The sequence below is a fragment of the Mastomys coucha genome, unplaced genomic scaffold (assembly GCF_008632895.1).
Source record: "Mastomys coucha isolate ucsf_1 unplaced genomic scaffold, UCSF_Mcou_1 pScaffold18, whole genome shotgun sequence".
Classification (NCBI taxonomy): Eukaryota; Metazoa; Chordata; class Mammalia; order Rodentia; family Muridae; genus Mastomys; species Mastomys coucha.
Genome location: NW_022196900.1, coordinates 13,269,384 through 13,288,282, shown reverse-complemented (window position 1 = coordinate 13,288,282; position 18,899 = coordinate 13,269,384). Strand labels below are relative to the sequence as shown.

General features: G+C 36.5%; 1 protein-coding gene across 5 annotated transcripts in view; it reads right to left on the bottom strand.

Moving 5' to 3' along the window:
• Positions 1–18,899, bottom strand: part of Smc2 (structural maintenance of chromosomes 2) — a 50,450-nt gene that overhangs the window by 29,867 nt on the left and 1,684 nt on the right. For 3 of the 5 annotated variants that reach the window (XM_031377401.1, XM_031377402.1, XM_031377403.1), the window contains exons 3-9: positions 12,905–12,943; positions 11,439–11,549; positions 11,222–11,266; positions 9,859–10,092; positions 9,298–9,447; positions 2,469–2,702; positions 1,369–1,528 (exon numbers count right to left, since the gene is read on the bottom strand). In XM_031377401.1, coding sequence (XP_031233261.1) covers positions 1,369–1,528; positions 2,469–2,702; positions 9,298–9,447; positions 9,859–10,092; positions 11,222–11,266; positions 11,439–11,549; positions 12,905–12,943 — 973 coding nt within the window. Of the gene's footprint in view, positions 1–1,368; positions 1,529–2,468; positions 2,703–9,297; positions 9,448–9,858; positions 10,093–11,221; positions 11,267–11,438; positions 11,550–12,904; positions 12,944–14,603; positions 14,727–18,181; positions 18,332–18,899 lie in introns of all 5 variants that reach the window. The other 2 variants (XM_031377399.1, XM_031377400.1) reach the window with 1 other exon arrangement.

Genomic DNA, 18,899 nt, shown 5'->3' with positions numbered 1-18,899 from the left:
TAACTAGGGAGGTGGCTTGTAAGAGAACAACAAAGTGAGACTGAATGCTTTGCTTGATGTTTGTAACTTTTGTATCAAGTTTGAAGAAGAGGTCTTTATAAGTTACTCTTTCTCTGAGATGTATGCTTTTCCAAATTATCACAGCTAATGAACCAAATTCTTACTCTCACCTAATGTCTGTGCCACCTTCCAAGCAGAACCATTGTTCATTGAAACGGTTGGTGAATGACTTTATGGATAGACCATCTTAATACCTACACCATTTCTTAAATGAATGTAACCTGTTCTCTGTGGGCTGAGAATGAAGTCACTCACTTAAGTCAATTAACTTTGGCCATAACAGGAAGTCTGTATCCAAAAATCAAGCCTACAATTCATTTCTTGGTGCAGCAGAACTATCAACTCTCAGCTAAGCTACGATGGAGGTAAAATCTTTTGGTGATGTGAGGGTCATTGAAATACAGCCTTATTACAATGAAACCCAATGTCTAAAAATTATTCTTAGTTTGGGCTTGTACCACAGTAAGAGCCAAGATTTCAAACTCTACTAAATACAAAGCAAACAAAAAGACTTTATATATTCATGTTCATTTAAGAAAATTCTAGTAGTGATGTATTATTTTTAAGTATACAGTTAATATGTTTGGAGTTATTTAAAATTTATATTGAGAAAACTGTATTTTCACTATTGCTATAGACGAGCATCTACATAAGACTATTAAATTGATTGCTGTTTTATATCAAACAACTTTTGTAATATTTATTTTTATTGTTATAATATTTTATAAATTTTAAGGAATATGACAAAAAAGATATTGTAGGTATTGAAGGGGGGGTCTCTGGGAGGAGTGGGGGTACAAAAGGGAATGTAATTTAATTCTATTTACTTAAAATGTTTTTAAATGTTAACAAATTCAGATAAATTGAAATCATGTAACTGTTCATCATAATGCAATAAAAGTTTAAAAAAAAAAAAAGCAAAGTAGAGCCTCTACCTGTATGAAGTATTCTAAGCAGCAAAATGTAAGCTTCTAGCTAGTACTAAATAAAAACACTGATTACCATAAAATCCTATCGAGTATCAAATGGACATTTCCAACATCAAAATCATGTAATTTTCAATCTGAGAAACAACATATGAATTAATGCCTACTAAGGGAAAATAGATAAAAATACTAGTTTTAAGCATTCAAGTGATTTAAGATATTATAAAAAATTTACCAGATTATTTTAGATAATTTTATGACTGCATTTATGAGTAATACGTCTCTAATGAATAGATAAAATAATGCTTATTCATTTCCTTTTTTAGTTTTCTATGTATAAAAACCTCTTAAAATTTTGACCTTAAGGACATTTAAGACAAACCTTCATAATTTAGCTTCTTCATTTCAGTTTCAAGCTTTTCTTTAGCTTTTTTCACAGCTTCAAAAGCTTCTTGATCCTTCTTGTAGCCACTGTCCATCTTCCTGACTTCTGCTTGCTTACTCTTGAGTTCTTGCTGGGCATGCTTTAACTTCATCTGAGCCTGTGAGGGATGCATGGAACAATAGTGGTAGTAAGTAAATGCAGATTCAAACTGATTTAATTAAGAGACATCAAAACTGAAAATGCAATTGTATAGTACCCTAGATATTAAAAAAAGCATTCATTTGTCTGTATTTTTCTCTTAAAAATATTAATATAAATGAACAAATACTTTATTCTGTATTAATACAGTCAGCCTTTAGTATAAAGTGTGACATATTAACAAAGATGAGAAATTTCTGAAAGAATGACTCCAGTAGCTAGTTAACCTTACACCAGACAGTGGCGTATCAGTATTTCTATTCTCTTACTTTTCATCTCATGCCTTTTTAAACTTTATTCGCCTGTCTTTGTGAATCCCGCCTCTCCACAGCAAAGAAGTTTGACTGAGTGATGAGAAAACAAGACAATACAGAAAAGGGATGGTAAACTTGACAGAAATTCAATGCCTCAAATTTGATGTCCAAAGGTGACAGTTTTTACCCTTATGAATTTATACAAGTGAACACTGCTTCTTAAAGCTATACTTTCATCCTCAGAGTGTTCCTGCCCTATAACTGAATGGTGAATGATTAATTTTTCCCAATTCCTTCAAAGTAAGTTAAATAAAAACAGTAATTTAAAACTCTTATAGTACTGAGCTCTTACAAATTTTATGCCTGTCAATTCTGAATGAAGTTGAAAATACATTTTTAAGTGATTAGGATTAATTAATAAACATATAAATGTTTCCAAGTACATATTTTAAAGGTGGCCCTTCAGTGCATAAAAAGCATATATACACATGTAGTCACAAGCACTGCTACACGCAGAGCAAAGGACCCATTACATTACAGCTCTTGATAGTGAACATTACCAGTATACGACAGTGAGCTAATATCAGGGATCAGAGGTTTACATACAGCAGCAATTACCACACCATGCTTAGCATCTGTACTTACCTGCTTGGCCTCAGTCTGAGCTTTGCTGATTTCGTTTTTACACGCTATCATCTGACCAGCCAGAGTTGCTTCTGCTCCATCTTCGTTACTGGACAGGCCGGCAGACACAGCGTTGAAGTGCTGCTGTGCAGCAGCCAAAGCTTCAGCATCTTTATTACTTGCTTCTTGGAGGCCATGCAGTCCATCTGTTATCTTCTTAACTTCCTTTTCCTTTGCTGCTAATGCTTTAGAGTCCTTTAGGGAGAATGTCAAAGTGAAAAGGTATTTTAGAAAATAATTTTCAACTTCTTTTGTTATTAAATATCATAATATTGAGGGGGCATAGTAAAAACAGTAATTTAACCATCCTAACTGTAAAAACTTTATTCTCACTTGGAAACAGGCTGTTTTGGGGGTGTTACACATGTATAACTCAGTATTTTCATTCCAAATGGGATAGTAAAAAAAATCAAGGAGAAATTGGATAAAGTTATATATTTAAAGAAGTCTCTTAAAAAAACTTAAAAAAATCACTTCTGAAATCTATAAAAGTAAAATGATAGTCGTCTTATGTCATACTTAAATGCTTTAGGATGAAGGATATATAGAAATATTTTTTATAAAGTAGCACTAATATTCAAGCATTACAAAGTACTGCTAATACTTAACACCTTTTAAGTCGTACTTATCAGGTATCTGATGAGGACCAGAAACCAACTATTAGAGGAAAAAAAGTTCTTATTTACATGAAGGTAGCCAGGTATTTTGAACCACTTGATTGTGATTCATCTAATATTTACTAGTGTTTACTATACATTAGATACTGTCCCAAGATATTAAATAGATTAAAACTGTATGTGTAGGGAGTCTGCATTCTACGGTAGAAAACATGATAAAATAAAGCAAGGTCAGGAGACATCAAGTAGTGGAAGCCACTATTCTAGGAATAAAGGAAAACCTAGATGACAAGATATCTGAGAAGTATGGATGAAGACTGAGCATATAAACAGTCAGCATTGTTCTTGGTGACAGGGCTTTGTGGAACTGTGGTTGGAGCACATAGAGCAAGAGTAAAAAAGAAGCCAGAAGTCATAGTACAAAGCACACAGGAGGCTAAGATATACATTTATTTAATCAACAATGATTTTAAAATAAATTTTGATATAAGCAAACTTACATTTTCATTTCTATAGAGAACAAATTATAGAGTGGCTAGAGTCAAAGCTGGGCAACTACTAAGCCAGTGATGCAATAGCCCTAATGGGAGATAATAGCTCAAATGAGCTTGCAGTGATCGATGTGGGCTCACAAACAAGTCTAAGCTTTCTAGCCTAAATAACAAGGAGAATAGTGGTGCCATTAACTGGTGTGGAAAATTCAGCATTGGTGGGAAAAATTTGATTTCCTTAGTGGATATGGTAAGTTTACATACTGTGTTAGCCCCTCAGGTAAAAATATTAAGTAGTTGAAAAATAAAAATACAACTAAAGGACTACTTCTCAGATGGCTTTGATTGATCTCATTCATTCCCCCTGTTTTGATACAGTCCTTAAAAGTAACTTCAGAAATGTGCTGGCAATGTAACTTCCTAACCCTGTGTTCTAATCCCCTCTCCGCATTAGAAATATGATATCCTGTAATGCTTTAACATAGCCTTTCACATCACAATAGGTACATCCCATTTCATTCCAGTGATCCCAGATCAGGATGCTTCCTGGTATCCCTCAGCTGCAGGTCAAATGGACAGACTCCATTCACCCATGATAACTTTCCAAGGTCATGTGAAAACGGCCCACAATATAACCCAGGCTTCTACATAATTACAACCTATATGTAAGATATAGATGATCTGATTCCCCTAACTTGCTGAGTGATGTTGACACAGCCAGTCTGATAACCAGTGTGCAGTGAATGAGAATGCTTCACAAAACTAGGGATCCAGTTTGGTATACTGAAAAAGCCAAAGTGGCCTTAGCCCTGAAACAGTACAGTGTCTCAGTTTATGGACACAGATACACAGCCTGGCAATTTAGGGAGAAAGACATAGTAAATTGGAACTCAGTTACACTCTCCAGATGTTAATGAGCTTGTTACACACATCTGATGGAGGGTGGGAGGTATAAATGTGGGAGTTCAGCCTAAGATCAAATTTTGGGGAAACATGTGATTTCATATCCCAAGTGTTAGAAATCCTAAGAAGTAGGTTGTCAGGCCCTGAGCCATCTGGGAGGGAAGTAATACACAGTACAGGACTTAAGAAAACCAGAATATCTAGAAGAAAGGTAGGGAAAGGCTAAGAAAGATTTATGCAACCCAGCTAAGGTATCTGTTTGATAAAGGGATATTATAAACCCAGCCAGATGCTTGATTTTCCATCTCAATTATCAACCTGATGAGAAACAGACACCTGGGAGACAGTCTCTGGATGTGCCTGTAGGAGAGGATCCTGACTAGGTTAACTGAGGTGGGAAAGCTCACCCACCGAGGGTGGCACCATTCCCTGGCTGGTTTTCTGAACCAGAAAGTGAGGTGAGCAAAAGTATTCGTCACTATCTGCTTCATAACTGAGTGCAATGTGAGCAGCCATTCAACCTCTTGCTGCTCTAACTTCTCTTGGACAGCTTTCTCCTTTAGGTTGCTTTCGCAAGATACTCCATAAAGAGCAGTAGGAAAAGAGACTAAGGCAGTAGACACTGACATCATTACTCCTGTCAAGACAAGGGACAAAAAGAAGTGAATTCACTTTTCAGGGCTTTCTTAGGGAGAAAATTAAGATGATGATATCAGATTGTAGGATAACTGCAGTGATCTAGTGCTTCTGTTCTGAGTGGGGCCCTTTGGGACATTTGGGTATGAGTGTCCTTTGTTCTCACTGCAGAACATATTACTTACATTGTCATTTTGGCTACTATGGAAAAGAACACCAATTCTGTCTGAGCGGGTATGTTATACCTCACAGGTAAGGATTCAGGCTACAGCAGTAGGACAGACTTACTTCATGCCACATAAATGTCCCATGGCCCAATAGGTTACTCAACAAAATCATGATTACACAAACATAATTGTATTAATTGAAAACCTGATACACTGATCCCCAGGACCACATAAACCAGGAGTGGTGAAACACACCTATAAACTCAGCAAGTCCAAGGTCAGTCTTAGCTACATGGTTACAAACCACTGTTACAATATGTGAGCACAAGCCTTCTTATGAGAAAGGCCCTTAGGGAATGAATGGGGACACTACCTGCAACAGGCCGACTACCAACAACGCCACTTGGACAAAATGTCCAGGAAGTATCCTAGATCCAGTCTAAACAAAAGTGTTTGCACTGGTGGGACTTATTTATGTAACCCATGTCCCTTTTGATTCTCTTAGTTAATATGCCAGTTACAAGTTAGGGTATATGCACTGCTTTTAAAACCTTGTGAGTCTGACATGCGTAATCGAAGTAGAAGTGTCTTCAACCACAAGCATTCTGACTAGTGCCTGCGAAAACCTTGGGATGGCCAAAACGTCATGCTCTGAGCGCTGACAGATGATGGAATCTTGTATACTAGTTATACCAGGAGTACCTCAGGGGCTGACCCCTAAGAATTCGATGAAGCACTAGGTCAGGAGCCTGCGGCTCTATGCTAAGCACACTAGAAACCTACCCAGAGGTAAAATCACTGTTTATGTCTGCTATCATACAAAGGAGTCAGTGTTCTTAAAAGAATGATATAATATTATGGTAGACCATGGCAGCTGATTTTTTACCACTGTCATGGTCCTTGGCAGCCCTTCAATTTCCTCAAAAACTACATGTAAGACAACAGAGTTGCTGTAAATTTCCTATTAGCCAAAGTGATTGTGTGAATGAAAATCCCTGAAAAGAAGCTGCGGCTTGCTGTGAAAACTCCTGAAGGACCAAATGAAATTTCACTACTATGGAGATTGGAGTTTTGTAGGTTTGGAGACTAACTGCTTTATCTTGGACTAGTTTTAGCCCTCTGGAACAGCCATGCCTTGGCCCACTCTGTATCTGAACTAACACTGTGGGACAATAATTTAAAACCTCTTAGAAGCTATTAACCTAGCATAACACTAGCTTCTGCCAATTCAAGAGTTAAGAATGTCTTCATAGCATCTTGGGCAGGAAGAACAGCTCTCCCATCTCACTATATCTGCCTCTCTACTGTAAAACTGTTTCCACGTAAGAACATGGAATTTGGGGTAACCTAAATCTGTGTTCCCAGGCCATGGTGTCTCAGAATCACTATTGGAATGAGTTATCTTGTTCCCTTAAGATGAGAGATTTAACTAGGTGTGATGGCAGATACCTGTATAATCCCAGAATTTGGGAGGTAGAGATAGACAGAGTTCAAGGCCATTCTGGTATGAGTTTGAGGACAGCCAGGCTGAAGAGAAAAACCTTGTTTCACCATCTCAAATACACATACACACATACACACACACACACACACACACACACACACACACACACACAGAGAGAGAGAGAGAGAGAGAGAGAGAGAGAGAGCTAGCTAGCTAGCAAGCTATGGGTTTTTACAAGCAGAGGAAGCTCTGAAGCCAGCCCTCCAACTTGCTTTTTGATTCTTTTGAAACAGAACTGGAACCACCAGGATTTGGGCTAAGACAGTGCTCTAGGCAGATATGATCATTCCTATCATTTTGCAAGTGGCAGTTGTTCTCCTGGGCCTAGTTACATATGTTCTGGCTGAGGCTCAACAATGTTGCAGTGTGTATCTGATATGGCATAACAATCTATTGGAAAACAAATCTCCTCCTCTAGATTTGGGGCTAGCCTTAGGCAAAGAAAATGTACTAGCTTTGCTAAGGGAATTTTTCTGGGCCACAAGGGAACATAAAACAATTTTCCAGCTGGCCCTGGACTAACTGAAATTTCCTCTTTCTGGTATGGCCCCAGTGAATGGCTGTAAAATTTGTTGGTAGTATAACATCCTGAGTTATGAAGAGATTGATACTCCAGTCCTTCTCAGCAACTGATGTTCAAATAACCCTGGGATTTAAAATCCAGGGCAGGCAGCTTTCTGAGGTCCCTTGCCTACAGTTGTGATGCAGATGAGTCTGAACGCCTCTGGGGAAATTTCTTTGAGCCTGAGGAAATCAGCTTACAAATTCTAGACTGTTACTGACCTTCTCTAACTAATAAACTTGAGCCAGATTCACAAAATATCTTATGTACGTATATTTTGTGTCTATCTTACCAGACTTCTTTCCAAACGAATTGCTAATCTGACAACCAGTACATAGTCAAACTGTTATACAGAGTTCATGGAAAAATTTAAGCCCAGCTTAACTTGAACGCATGAAATTAACTATGTAGAGATACAGGAGGAAGAGAGTTGTCCCTAAGGAACAAGTGTAGTAAATAGAAGATGGAGATGTCTATATACTAGCCTGGGGCATGCAAACATTTACAGATCAAGAATAAAGGATACAGAAAAGGAAACAAAAAAGAAAAGAAATGGAAGTCTTGTAACCCTGTGTTGAAGTTAAAAGACCAAGCAAAAATAAGGGGGAAATGAGCCAAAACCAAGGCAGAGAACCACACATTTAAGCCTTAATAAACCTGACTTAAAAGACAAACATAAAATTAATAGATTTCTGCAGTTGGGTATCACAAACAGAACTGTTAAAACATACTCAACGTGCTTTGACATTTTATTTAAAATTTTCCATTGCTTGTATTTATAATTATTTTACGTATAACAACAGTATCTGATAGGACAGTGAAAAAAATATTTTGTTGTACTTTAAAGCAATGTCTACTTTCAATCACCCAATGGGAGCATCCTTGAAACACTCATGTGCTCTATCACACACACTGCCTTTGAGATTAGACACTTCTAGTTATATGAATCACCTTTTCCCATCAGATTCTGAATCACGAATGTTTCTTTTTTTTTAAAGACAGATCTCATATTGAAACCAAAGCTGGCCTCAAGCTGGTACCTTAGCCTCCTGAGTGCTGGGATTAGAAGTCTGAGTTACTCAATCCATCACCACTGGATTTTTACTACCAGTGTCTATTTCATTAATTATTTAGTATATTTTATTAATTATTCCAAGTAAAACCAAGCCCCTCCAAATTCTTCTATATTACCAGTCAGTTATTATGTCTATCCTTTTCTTTTCAAGGAAATGTACCGTAAGAATTATTTTTTATTCACTGAGCATGAGTCACAACTATACGCCCAGTAACCATGGGGCTAATAAGAGAATCACATCAGTGTTCAGTACACAGGGAATTCCAGAACAGACTAGAGTACAAAATAAGAGCCTTTAAAAAATATAAACAAAATGAAGAGGGGAGATGGGAGTTACCAGCCGCACTTTGTTGGTGGAGTTTTGCCTACCATGAATGAAATGCACATAAACCAGGCATGACAGTGTACCCCTGTAATCCTAGCATTTGGGAAGAATAATCAGGAGACCAGAAGTTCAAGATCATCCTCAGCTACAAAGGGTGTTTGAGTAATGGGTGCTAGAAAGTTAGAACCTAGCCTCAATACGGAAGAAAGCATTCAGACTCACTCATGTATTCTTCTATAGTAATCAGGATCTCACTTGGCCTTCAGAACACTTATGGCACAACTTTCTTTATATCTCTTTTTTCCCACTATTTACTTATCCACATCAATTATCACTGTATAACAACTATTTACTTACTTTAGCGTTTTCCCAAACGGCAGGGATTTTTTTCAAGTATTTTTTCCCAATTTGTATTCTTGACCCAAACAACTAAACTTAGCCTGTAGCTGACATTAAATATGAATAGTACAGACAAATGAATGTTACTAGAAATAAATCTTATTTGCTTACCTCAGTCATGTTTTTTTCTAGCTCTTTGCGCTTGGTTTCTTCACTAGCTAGGTTTTTCTTCTTGAGGTCAAACGCACTTTGAGATTTAGTATTAACTCGCTGAGCTTCTGCAAAAGCATCCTCTAAAGATCGGAGTATGCCTCCCGTTTCCTACAATCAACACATATAGTTCATGTCACTTAACAATCATGTTACAGCCGGGCGGTGGTGGTGCATGCCTTTAATCCCAGCACTTGGGAGGCAGAGGCAGGCAGATTTCTGAGTTCGAGGCTAGCCTGGTCTACAGACTGAGTTCCAGGACAGCCAGGGCTACACAGAGAAACCCTGTCTCAAAAAACCAAACCAGCCAACCAACCAATCAAACAAAAACAAAAAACCATATCATGTTACAAACATATCATGTTACAGTTTTCCTTTGTAGTTTTTTAAGATGTGCTTACTTTTTACAAGCTATATCATTGCCTTTATTGATTGACATAGCAATGTGTAAGACAGTGCCTGGTGAACCCTAAAGTCATGGTATAGCTTTTCCAGAGGTTTATCTAATTTGTTTGTTCTGACCTTGTCTCTTCTTTTCTCCAATTCTTCTATTTCACAATTGAGAGCCTTTATTTTTTTTTCATTCTCTGACAGTACTTCTTGAAGCTTTAATATTTTATCCTGCATTTCCTTTAGCTCCCCAGCTGAGCGTTCCTTGGTATCTTCAGCCAGCAAAAACTGATAGGCAATATATAAACGACTCAAATGCTCTATCTCTCGCATTACTTTCTGGTACTCCAAGTAAGAAGATCTTTCCTGAAAGAAAAGTCACAATAAAGAGTGATTCAAATTCATACTTTTAAAACAAATTTAGGGAGACCCTTACTCTAGCAAACTTGGATAAATGTCTTTCTATATGAGCTGATAGTTTTTTGTTGTTAAGGACATTATTTAAAACTTTTAGAAACTGTAATATCAGAACTCTGGCTTTTAAGACAACATTATGCCATCTGTATAGAATTCTATAAGGCCTTTTTTGTGTATGTGTGTAAAATATGATCAAGCAGCTTATTTAAAAAGAAAATGTATTCCACTGTTCATATACTCATGGTAGCAGTCTACAAAGTACACACAGCCATCAGGACACACTATTAAACGTATTTGGCAATAGTGTTACTAGGATTCCTACAGAACTTCCAAGTACAACGGCTCCCACATTAGTGAAGCGGATTCATATAAGGACCTACATAAGCAACATAGCAACCAAACTCTGTAAGCTGCAGATAAAGAAAACTTCACAGCAGCTTCACTGCCTCTCCCTGCCACAGACTTAGAAAGAATATGACAAAAAAGGATCTGAAGGCTTAAACTTCTAATTTTCAATTTGTCAAGTTTTTCAGCCTTTCCAAATTACCTACACTATAAAGAGTTAAGGAATACCAAATTTTAAAAAACAGTTAGTACGTCTTAAGTGGGCAATAACAATGTGTTTTACAAACATTCCAATGTTGCCAAGTTTTAAGATTGCAACTGGGGTTGCAAATACTATATAGAAAACCCAATCCTACCATAAAATGTTGTACATGAACTGTGATAATTATTGTGATAGCTACTATACTAGGAATTCACTCTGACAATGATCAATGTTAAGACTTCTATCTTAAAATGTTCTAGTCAATACTAATTATCCAGTAAAACTGGATTTGCCACTCTTTAATAAAGTATTATAATCTGTCACTAACATTTCTAAAATTATAAAGATTATTCTATTATTATATGAAACACATATCTACTGCAAGGAGCAGGCTGGATTAGTGAGTACTAATTTGAATATATTTCATGTCACAGAAAAATTCCCAAGAAATGGGGGACACTTCATCAGTACTTGTATAATGTAGGATCTGTTACCAATTCTGAGAACAATTTCAACTATATATCCATATACCTCTTTTAATTTTTGAATTGTTGGAGTAATCTCTTCTTCCAGTATCTAGAATACAAAAGAAAGCCAATATTTTCAGTAAGTCAGGTACCAACAAAAACATATCTAAGCATCCATTTTTTAAGACATGGAAAAAACTGAGAAACATTTTCTTGATTTACAGCATAAAACACCAAATGCAAGATTCTTTTCCAAAACTGCTTCATGTTTTTTGAATTACCGTTTTTATTTCTTTCAGCTTAGCCTCCTTTTTTTCTATAGTTTTCTGGGCAGCTATTTTTTTGTACTCATACATCCTGGTTCCAGCAGCTTCTTCAATCATGGATAATATCTGGAATAACAATAGTATAAAGAATTCAAAGCAATGTCTCACTGTAATTTAACATTACTTATAACAATACACTGACCTCAACAGAACTTTACTATGTAACATATACCGTACTATAAAGGTTAATCAGACTAAAATATATATGACCATGACATTTAATTTAAAGAAATATTTATAGCTTCAATCTTGTTCCCGAATCAAGCCTTCTTCTACATTAATTTATCAATGTTTATCTCTAAAATTGAAGCTGCTAATTCTCATTTTCCTTCAAATATAAGTTTTAAAAAGGTAATAAAAAAAAAGAAAATAGCCCCACTCAGCTTCTATTTCTTAAGTTTGCTCTTAAAACTGTTTTACACTGTCCTTTCCTATTTTATTCCAAGGCTGAAGCATGGTATATCTGCTTACTGACTGTGGCACATGCATTAAGAGTTACGACGAGTAACTTTCTCTATACTTCCATTTCTTTCTCTACACAGAGTGTCTTACACTGTCTCTAGTGACTAAATAAAGCAAGGCAAATGCATGCCAGCACCTTTTAAAACAGCTTCCATTCTTCTTCAATCCCAATCTTTAGAACAGTCTTTCTCAACTGTCCTAATACTGTGACCCCTTAATACACTTCCTCATGTGTAGCGACCCACAACCATAAACTTATTTTCATTTCTGTTTCATAACTATAATTTTGCTATTGTTATGAATAGTAATATAAATATCTGCTATGTGACCCCTGTGACAGGGGTGGCTACCGACAGGCTGAGAACCACTGCTCTAGAAGACTGGGTTTTCCTGAATCCATTTTAATTTGGACAGGTTAGTTAGGTTTTAAACTAACAATTTCTCACTAAGATAGTATCTGAGTGAGAGTAAACTTGACCTTATTTAAATACAGTAGTAAGGTCAATCTCTTTAGCTCTTTTTAATAACAAGAGTAAAAATAAAAAACTCACTTGATCATATTAACTACTGTCAAGGTACTTAAGTTTTTTGTTTCAGGCTGGAGAAATGGCTCAGCAGTTAAGAGCACTGACTGCTCTTCCAAAGGTCCCAAGTTCAAATCCCAGTAACCACATGGTGACTCACAACCATCTGGAATGAGATCTAATGCCCTCTTCTGGGGTGTCTGAAACCAGCTAAAGTGTACTTACTTATAATAAATAAATAAATCTTATTAAAAAAAAAGTTCTTTGTTTCATATAATGTATTCTACAAAAGAAAGTAACTTCATATACATTGTTTTTCTACCATGTTGGGAATTCATCCCAACATGGAACACTAGCTAGGCTGCTATACAGTCAAGATCTTTTAACTATGGACACAGTGCTAAACATGAAGCTATTTTCTAATCATTCTCTTACCTCTGGTGGTTTCATATTCAATACTTTCGTAATTCTGCCCTAAAAAGAAAACAGCAAATTTAATATAACTACAATGAGCTATAGAAAATGTCACCTTATTTGGACATTCAATGTTTAAGTGGAAGTAGCTGTTACTCATTGGTGTGACACAAGTTAAGTTATTAAATGCTACGAAGGATAACGATACAAATTCCACAAGTTTAACTCAGGATATTTCTGAGAGGATCAGTAATAAAAATGTAGACATATGGGATTTTGAAACAGACATGTGGGCTTATCTAGTAGTTCTTGATTATTTTCTAAACTGTGAAAATACATCTTCAGAAAGCAGACCACCTAATGCCAGGGCTGAAGTGAAATTGTATTTTGCTCAGTGGCAGAAAATCATCAACTGCATTCATTCCAAAACCAATGTACTCAGGCCTCAGATTACAGGTCACAATTCAGAATCTCTTGAAAGTAAGCTGTCAGTTTTGAAGCCAGACTATAGTGAATATATTTTTATTTTAGTTAGTTTGGATATGTCCCTCATAATTCTTATGTTAGAGACTTAATCACCAATGAAACTATGTTGAGAGGTGGGACCCAGTGACAGTTGCTTAGAGAAGATATTAATGATATTCAGAATGGTTTGTTGTTGACTAAACACATAGTAAAAAGTGAGTTCAGCCATACTTCATCTCTCAGTCTCTTCCCCTTGATACACCTGTGTCATTCATGTTCATTGTCCTGCAATGACAGCCATGAGCCAACAAAATAAATAAATTCTGTTGTTTAGAAAGGACCCAGTCTGCTCTGTTCCTTATAGCAACATAAAGTGAACAAACACATGGTCCCATCAGGATCCTGGCTGACTCCTGCTTTGATTCTCTTAAGGGTTAGATAAACCAAATAAAATAACACTATACTCTATTTATTTATTAACAGTATATTACTTTACTTTTCGTCTACCTAAGTCTTGGAAGGACAGTTTTTAGTTTACTGAAGTAATAAAATGCTTTGAAATGGATTATTCAAAATAAGATAACAATTCAGTGGTTTTGATATCAAGTATTCCCCTACAGGGTTCATGAGTTAAAGGCATCATCCTTAATGAAGCATACAGGGGTGAGGCTGTAGAGACATGACTGGATCATGAGAACAATGACCTAATCAATAGTCTAATCATTGATGGAGTTATCATTGGAATATTAGGCTAGAAACTAAGGAATGTGGCAGTCTCTCTGGAGAACTGGGTTTTAAGGGTACCTCTCCCTCTCTCCCCCCCCCCCCTCTCTCTCTCTCTGTTTCTTGGACCCCAAGAAGTAGGCATCTTTACTCTGCCATGCTGTTCCACTGTGGTGTTTCAGCCTCGCCTCAGGCACATAGCAGTAGAGCTGGTCAACAATGGGCAAGAAACCTTGGAAACTGCAATGAAAAAAATCTTCCTGTTTCTAGGGGTTAGAGACGGAGGTGATTTTGTCAGCTATAAAAGTCTGACATGTGACTTTTTTCCCCTAACTTAGTATATATTGGCTTCACTTATAAAAAAAAAAAGAGGAAATCTTCAAACAAAACATATAATAGCAAAAATTCAGAAAATGCAAATAAAAATGGAAATAGAAAACAGATATATAGAAACCTTCCACAGTTCTCTTATAATAAAGGTAACAGGTAGTAAAATTACTCTGAAAAACACAAAATGATGCCAATAAGATACCTGCATGATGAGAAAGTGAGGGTTGTTAACATTCAGGCCCACAGAACAAAAGAGATCCTGGACTCTGGTGTTATTGGCATTCACTCCATTGATTAAGTATTTATTTCTGCCACCAATAACCACCTAAAAAGAAAGCATTTCACAAACTTTAAAGATACAGGAACACTTTATACCAAAATAATAAATTAGAATCTATTAATTTGCATTATTATGTATAACTAACAGCACACCCAAACCAGAATAATAGTAGTATGACACAGTCAAAAGGAATACTGATTTGGATTAGGACAACTCAAGTTCTTTACCTAACTAGTTAATGTAATTATGCATAAGCCTCCTAACCTGAATTGGACCAAGTATCTCAGTTCCCATCTAACTTCATTTTTCCAATACATATACAAAGTATTTTTCTTTCCTGATCATGTTCTGAAATTGACCACACTTAGAAGTTAATATTTGTCTTCCCAATGAGAACAGAAATACTAGAAGCTAATGATATATGCATTTTGGTATGAATTCCTGACAAAACTCTAAAAGAAGTTCATTAAAATGACATCTGACAACTTCAAAGAGATAGAGAGTAATGGTACTTCAGCTTGGGCTCATCACAACATACTAGAACTTTTCTTGTTTATATTTTAGGGTAATTCTACAACTGCCATATGACTGCCACATCTACCAGAGTCTGAAAGACTTAAGAGAGACTTAGCTCACTGCAATCAACAATCTCCAGTATGCATCAGTAATTAGTAAATACTTAACAAAGTTAATTTATTTTCTTTTCAGGATTAGTAGGTTGGGAGGTATATCCTTAAATAAAACTAGGATTTATTCAAAAAAATTTGGCAAGGATACAGTCTCATGACCGAAATAGAAAAAAAAATGAATTAAATATGGATACAAAGACAACCCCCAAAAAGTGGCTGTTTATGGCTACCTAAAAACTCAACAAAGAAGTGAATTCTGTCCTGACCTAGCCAAATACATAAATAAAATCAGAAGCTTTTAACAAAGTTTTTTATAAAGCTTTTAATAAAGAAGAAAACCTATTAACAAACTAAGATGACAAGTGATATTTAACAGAATTTATAAAGTTAGTATAAATTTTAGAATTAGTTTTACATTTATAGTTAATTTCATTTATTAGACAACTAATTATAGTTAACATATTATAATTATATAAATTCTATTTTTAAAAATAGAATTAATAAAAACAAAACTGAGAAGTTTTAAACATTGATATAAGACAAAATTAAGGACTAATGAAAGGCCCTTAATAATTTTAAAAGAAATAGTAGTAATGAAACTAAGTAAAGACACCTATCCAAAGTCATAGTGGCTTCAAGTCCTATGATGCAACTGACATGAAAGCCCGAGAGCTAGTGAAGTGTCGAAATGAAGCCACACTAGCTTTGTTCATACTTGTTTTCACTAGCATTTTTGTCTCTCTAAATCTGAGGCCACATAACTCAAAGAAAATTATGTGTGTGAGAGGGAGGGTACAGCGAGGCTGCTACATACTTGGTGTGATTAGGCAAATGAAGGAACTGAAAATAAGTTCAGTGAAAGCCCTGGTAAGGTTCCACTTAGAAAATATTTAGACCTGCAGACAACTTAAATATTGAATACAGAAAAAACAGATTTCATCTTGGAAGTTTCAAGAGAAACAAAATTAATGCATAAAACTTTAAGTTTAGAAATCTCATTTGGGTCCAGATCCCTGAGTCCATTGAGAGCTTCCTTCAGACTGCCCAAAACTGCCTCTACTTTCTGAGAACCCAGGCTTTTACTGTACCCCTTCTGATTTTCTCTTGCATGCTGATGATGTATACTGTAGCCCTGGCTGTTACAGATGCCTCATCTCTGAGCTCAAACACCAGATAGACAGAAGTACAGAATAAAGTCTTCTGTGGCTCTGAGCTCAACAAGTGGAGCTTTCTGATAAGTCTGGGTGGACCTTCAGCCCCCTCATACCCATCGTAAGTTTCAGTGACTTCATACATCAATTGATGGGACCCTCTCATCTTTGGAACCAAATCCCATGCCCTCTGCCGCCCGAATGCCACACCCTCAATTGAACTGTATTAATAAAGAACAGTTGAGACCGAAATGCATTTTGGAGATTAAAAAAAAGATTAGTTTTTAATAACCTCTTTACAAAACCAAAGTAGAATGCAAGATCTGAGGTAAAAGGAGGCATTCACAGTGAAGAAAGTTAAACATGACATAGCTTAAGTTCGAATCATAGCTTAGTGCTTACACGAGGAGACAGACTCTCAAGATCTCTTTCACTTCTCTTAAAAGATGATATAGCTTATGAACCAAATACTTCATTATCGACTAAAGAAACATTATGTAGTTGTCCAAGACTCTATTCGAAAGATATTCTAACAGATTCTAGTTAGTATTCCTAAGAATTGCCCAGACAGTTTTTACTGAGCCATACTGCCAAACACATTAGACTAGAAAAGTTTGCAAGGTGTTATGTATCAATTTCCTCCAAGAGACATTCCTTCTTGATGAGAAGCTCCTTCAGACTCAGGGTGTTATTTCTAAAATGAGGTGAAACATTCCATCTTATAGCAAAGCTCCTTAAAATTCAGGAGGTAAACCATTTAAAGCCTTCAGGAAATCCTGAAACAGACCAGACTCACTGCCCACTCCCACACCAGTTAAGCTTATATAAGTACTGTTGAGAGATACTCTCAAATAAGATAGGCTGCAGACCAGCAACTGCTTGAAAGATGCTGGGTTCAGCTAAGCTGCCTTGAAGAGAAACTAACTCAGTGGTCCTCAGCCTTATTAATGCTGCTCCCCTTTGATCCAGTTACTGGGTTGTGAGGACCCCCTCAACCATAAAATTATTTTCATTGTAACTTCTTAACTATTATTTTGTTACTGTTGTGAATCATAATGTAAATATTTTTGTTTTTAGATGGTCTTAGGAGATCCTGTGAAAGGGTCATTTGACCCCCAAGTTGAGAACCACTGCTGTCTCATAGTGCAGTGTTGTGAAATAGTTTCTTCCAAGACTGAAATGTTCCATTCTGCAGGGGAGTTTAAACAGAACAAAAGTAAACAAACAAACTCAAGATAGCCTCAAGAAATCCCTGAATCTAACCAGATTCACTAGGTGCCTTCCTGTGAGGCCAAGAAATAGAAACTGACTTCCCAAAGGAAGCTGAGGTGCAAAGAAGATTCTTGAGAAGAGAAAAGCTGCAAAGACCACTGAGACCAGACCAGCTGCCTGGAAGAGTTTTGGACCCAGTGAGTTTGGTCTAACATGAGACCAGATACTACAAAAGATACTCTCTCATCTGCCGAGCTGTCTACAGGCTGTGCGGTGTGCTCTATGTTCCTAGTTTTGTGATGCAGCTGTCTTCGAGTCATTTCTTCTTCTGTAAATAACTCCTCACCCCAAATACTGTGAGTAACCCTAGTACAATCCAACAGTTTACCGAGCTGCACTGTGGTGGTATTCATACTTTGGTCTGTTGTTGGTTCTCAATTTGGGGTGAGCAGATCTTCCAAGAAATGCCACACAACAAAAGGTATCCAGATATTTGACAGCTACTCACCTGCCTTGTTACTGTGATTTCATCATGAGTTTCAAATCCCAAGGGACTCTGCTTTTTGTCAGAATTATCAAAAGTGATTGAAACAGAGGCTTTGGTAATTCCAGCCTGTCCATTTTTATAAACTAGATCTTGTAAATTTGAAGCCCGTACCTATAATTAAAAAGGAAAGTTCATTGACAAAGCATCATATTATACAAGAGCAGGATTAATATTATATGTCTTGCTCTGGAAAACCCACCTATGTAGTGTAATGTTAAGTAAAAACAGGCAGTCACATATGTCAACAAGAAAAACAAGGACAACAGACAATAATTTATAATACATACTTTTTTTCAATAGCACTTTCTTTCTGTTCTGAATTTTTACTGACTTAGCAAAAGTTAACTTCAAAACTCTAGGAAGTACTGTCTATGAACTTTACTAGCCATCCCATGCCCATTAGTACACTCTAACAGGGCATTGCAAGCAGAAGTGAAAGAACCAGTATTGGCTCAAGACACCCCAAGACTATGTTCTCAGCACAAAAGAAGAGTGATGGAGAAGAGGGAATGAGAGCAGGGAGAGGGGAAAGGGGTATTTGTCCTGGGGTTGGGAGTAGAGACAACAAAGGACTACCTCTGAGTAGATGGGAAACAGCTGTGCTCCATAGGCAAATGGCACTTTTTAACATAAACTCTCGAGTTACGATGAATTGGTTCATTCTGATTGGGCATTTTAA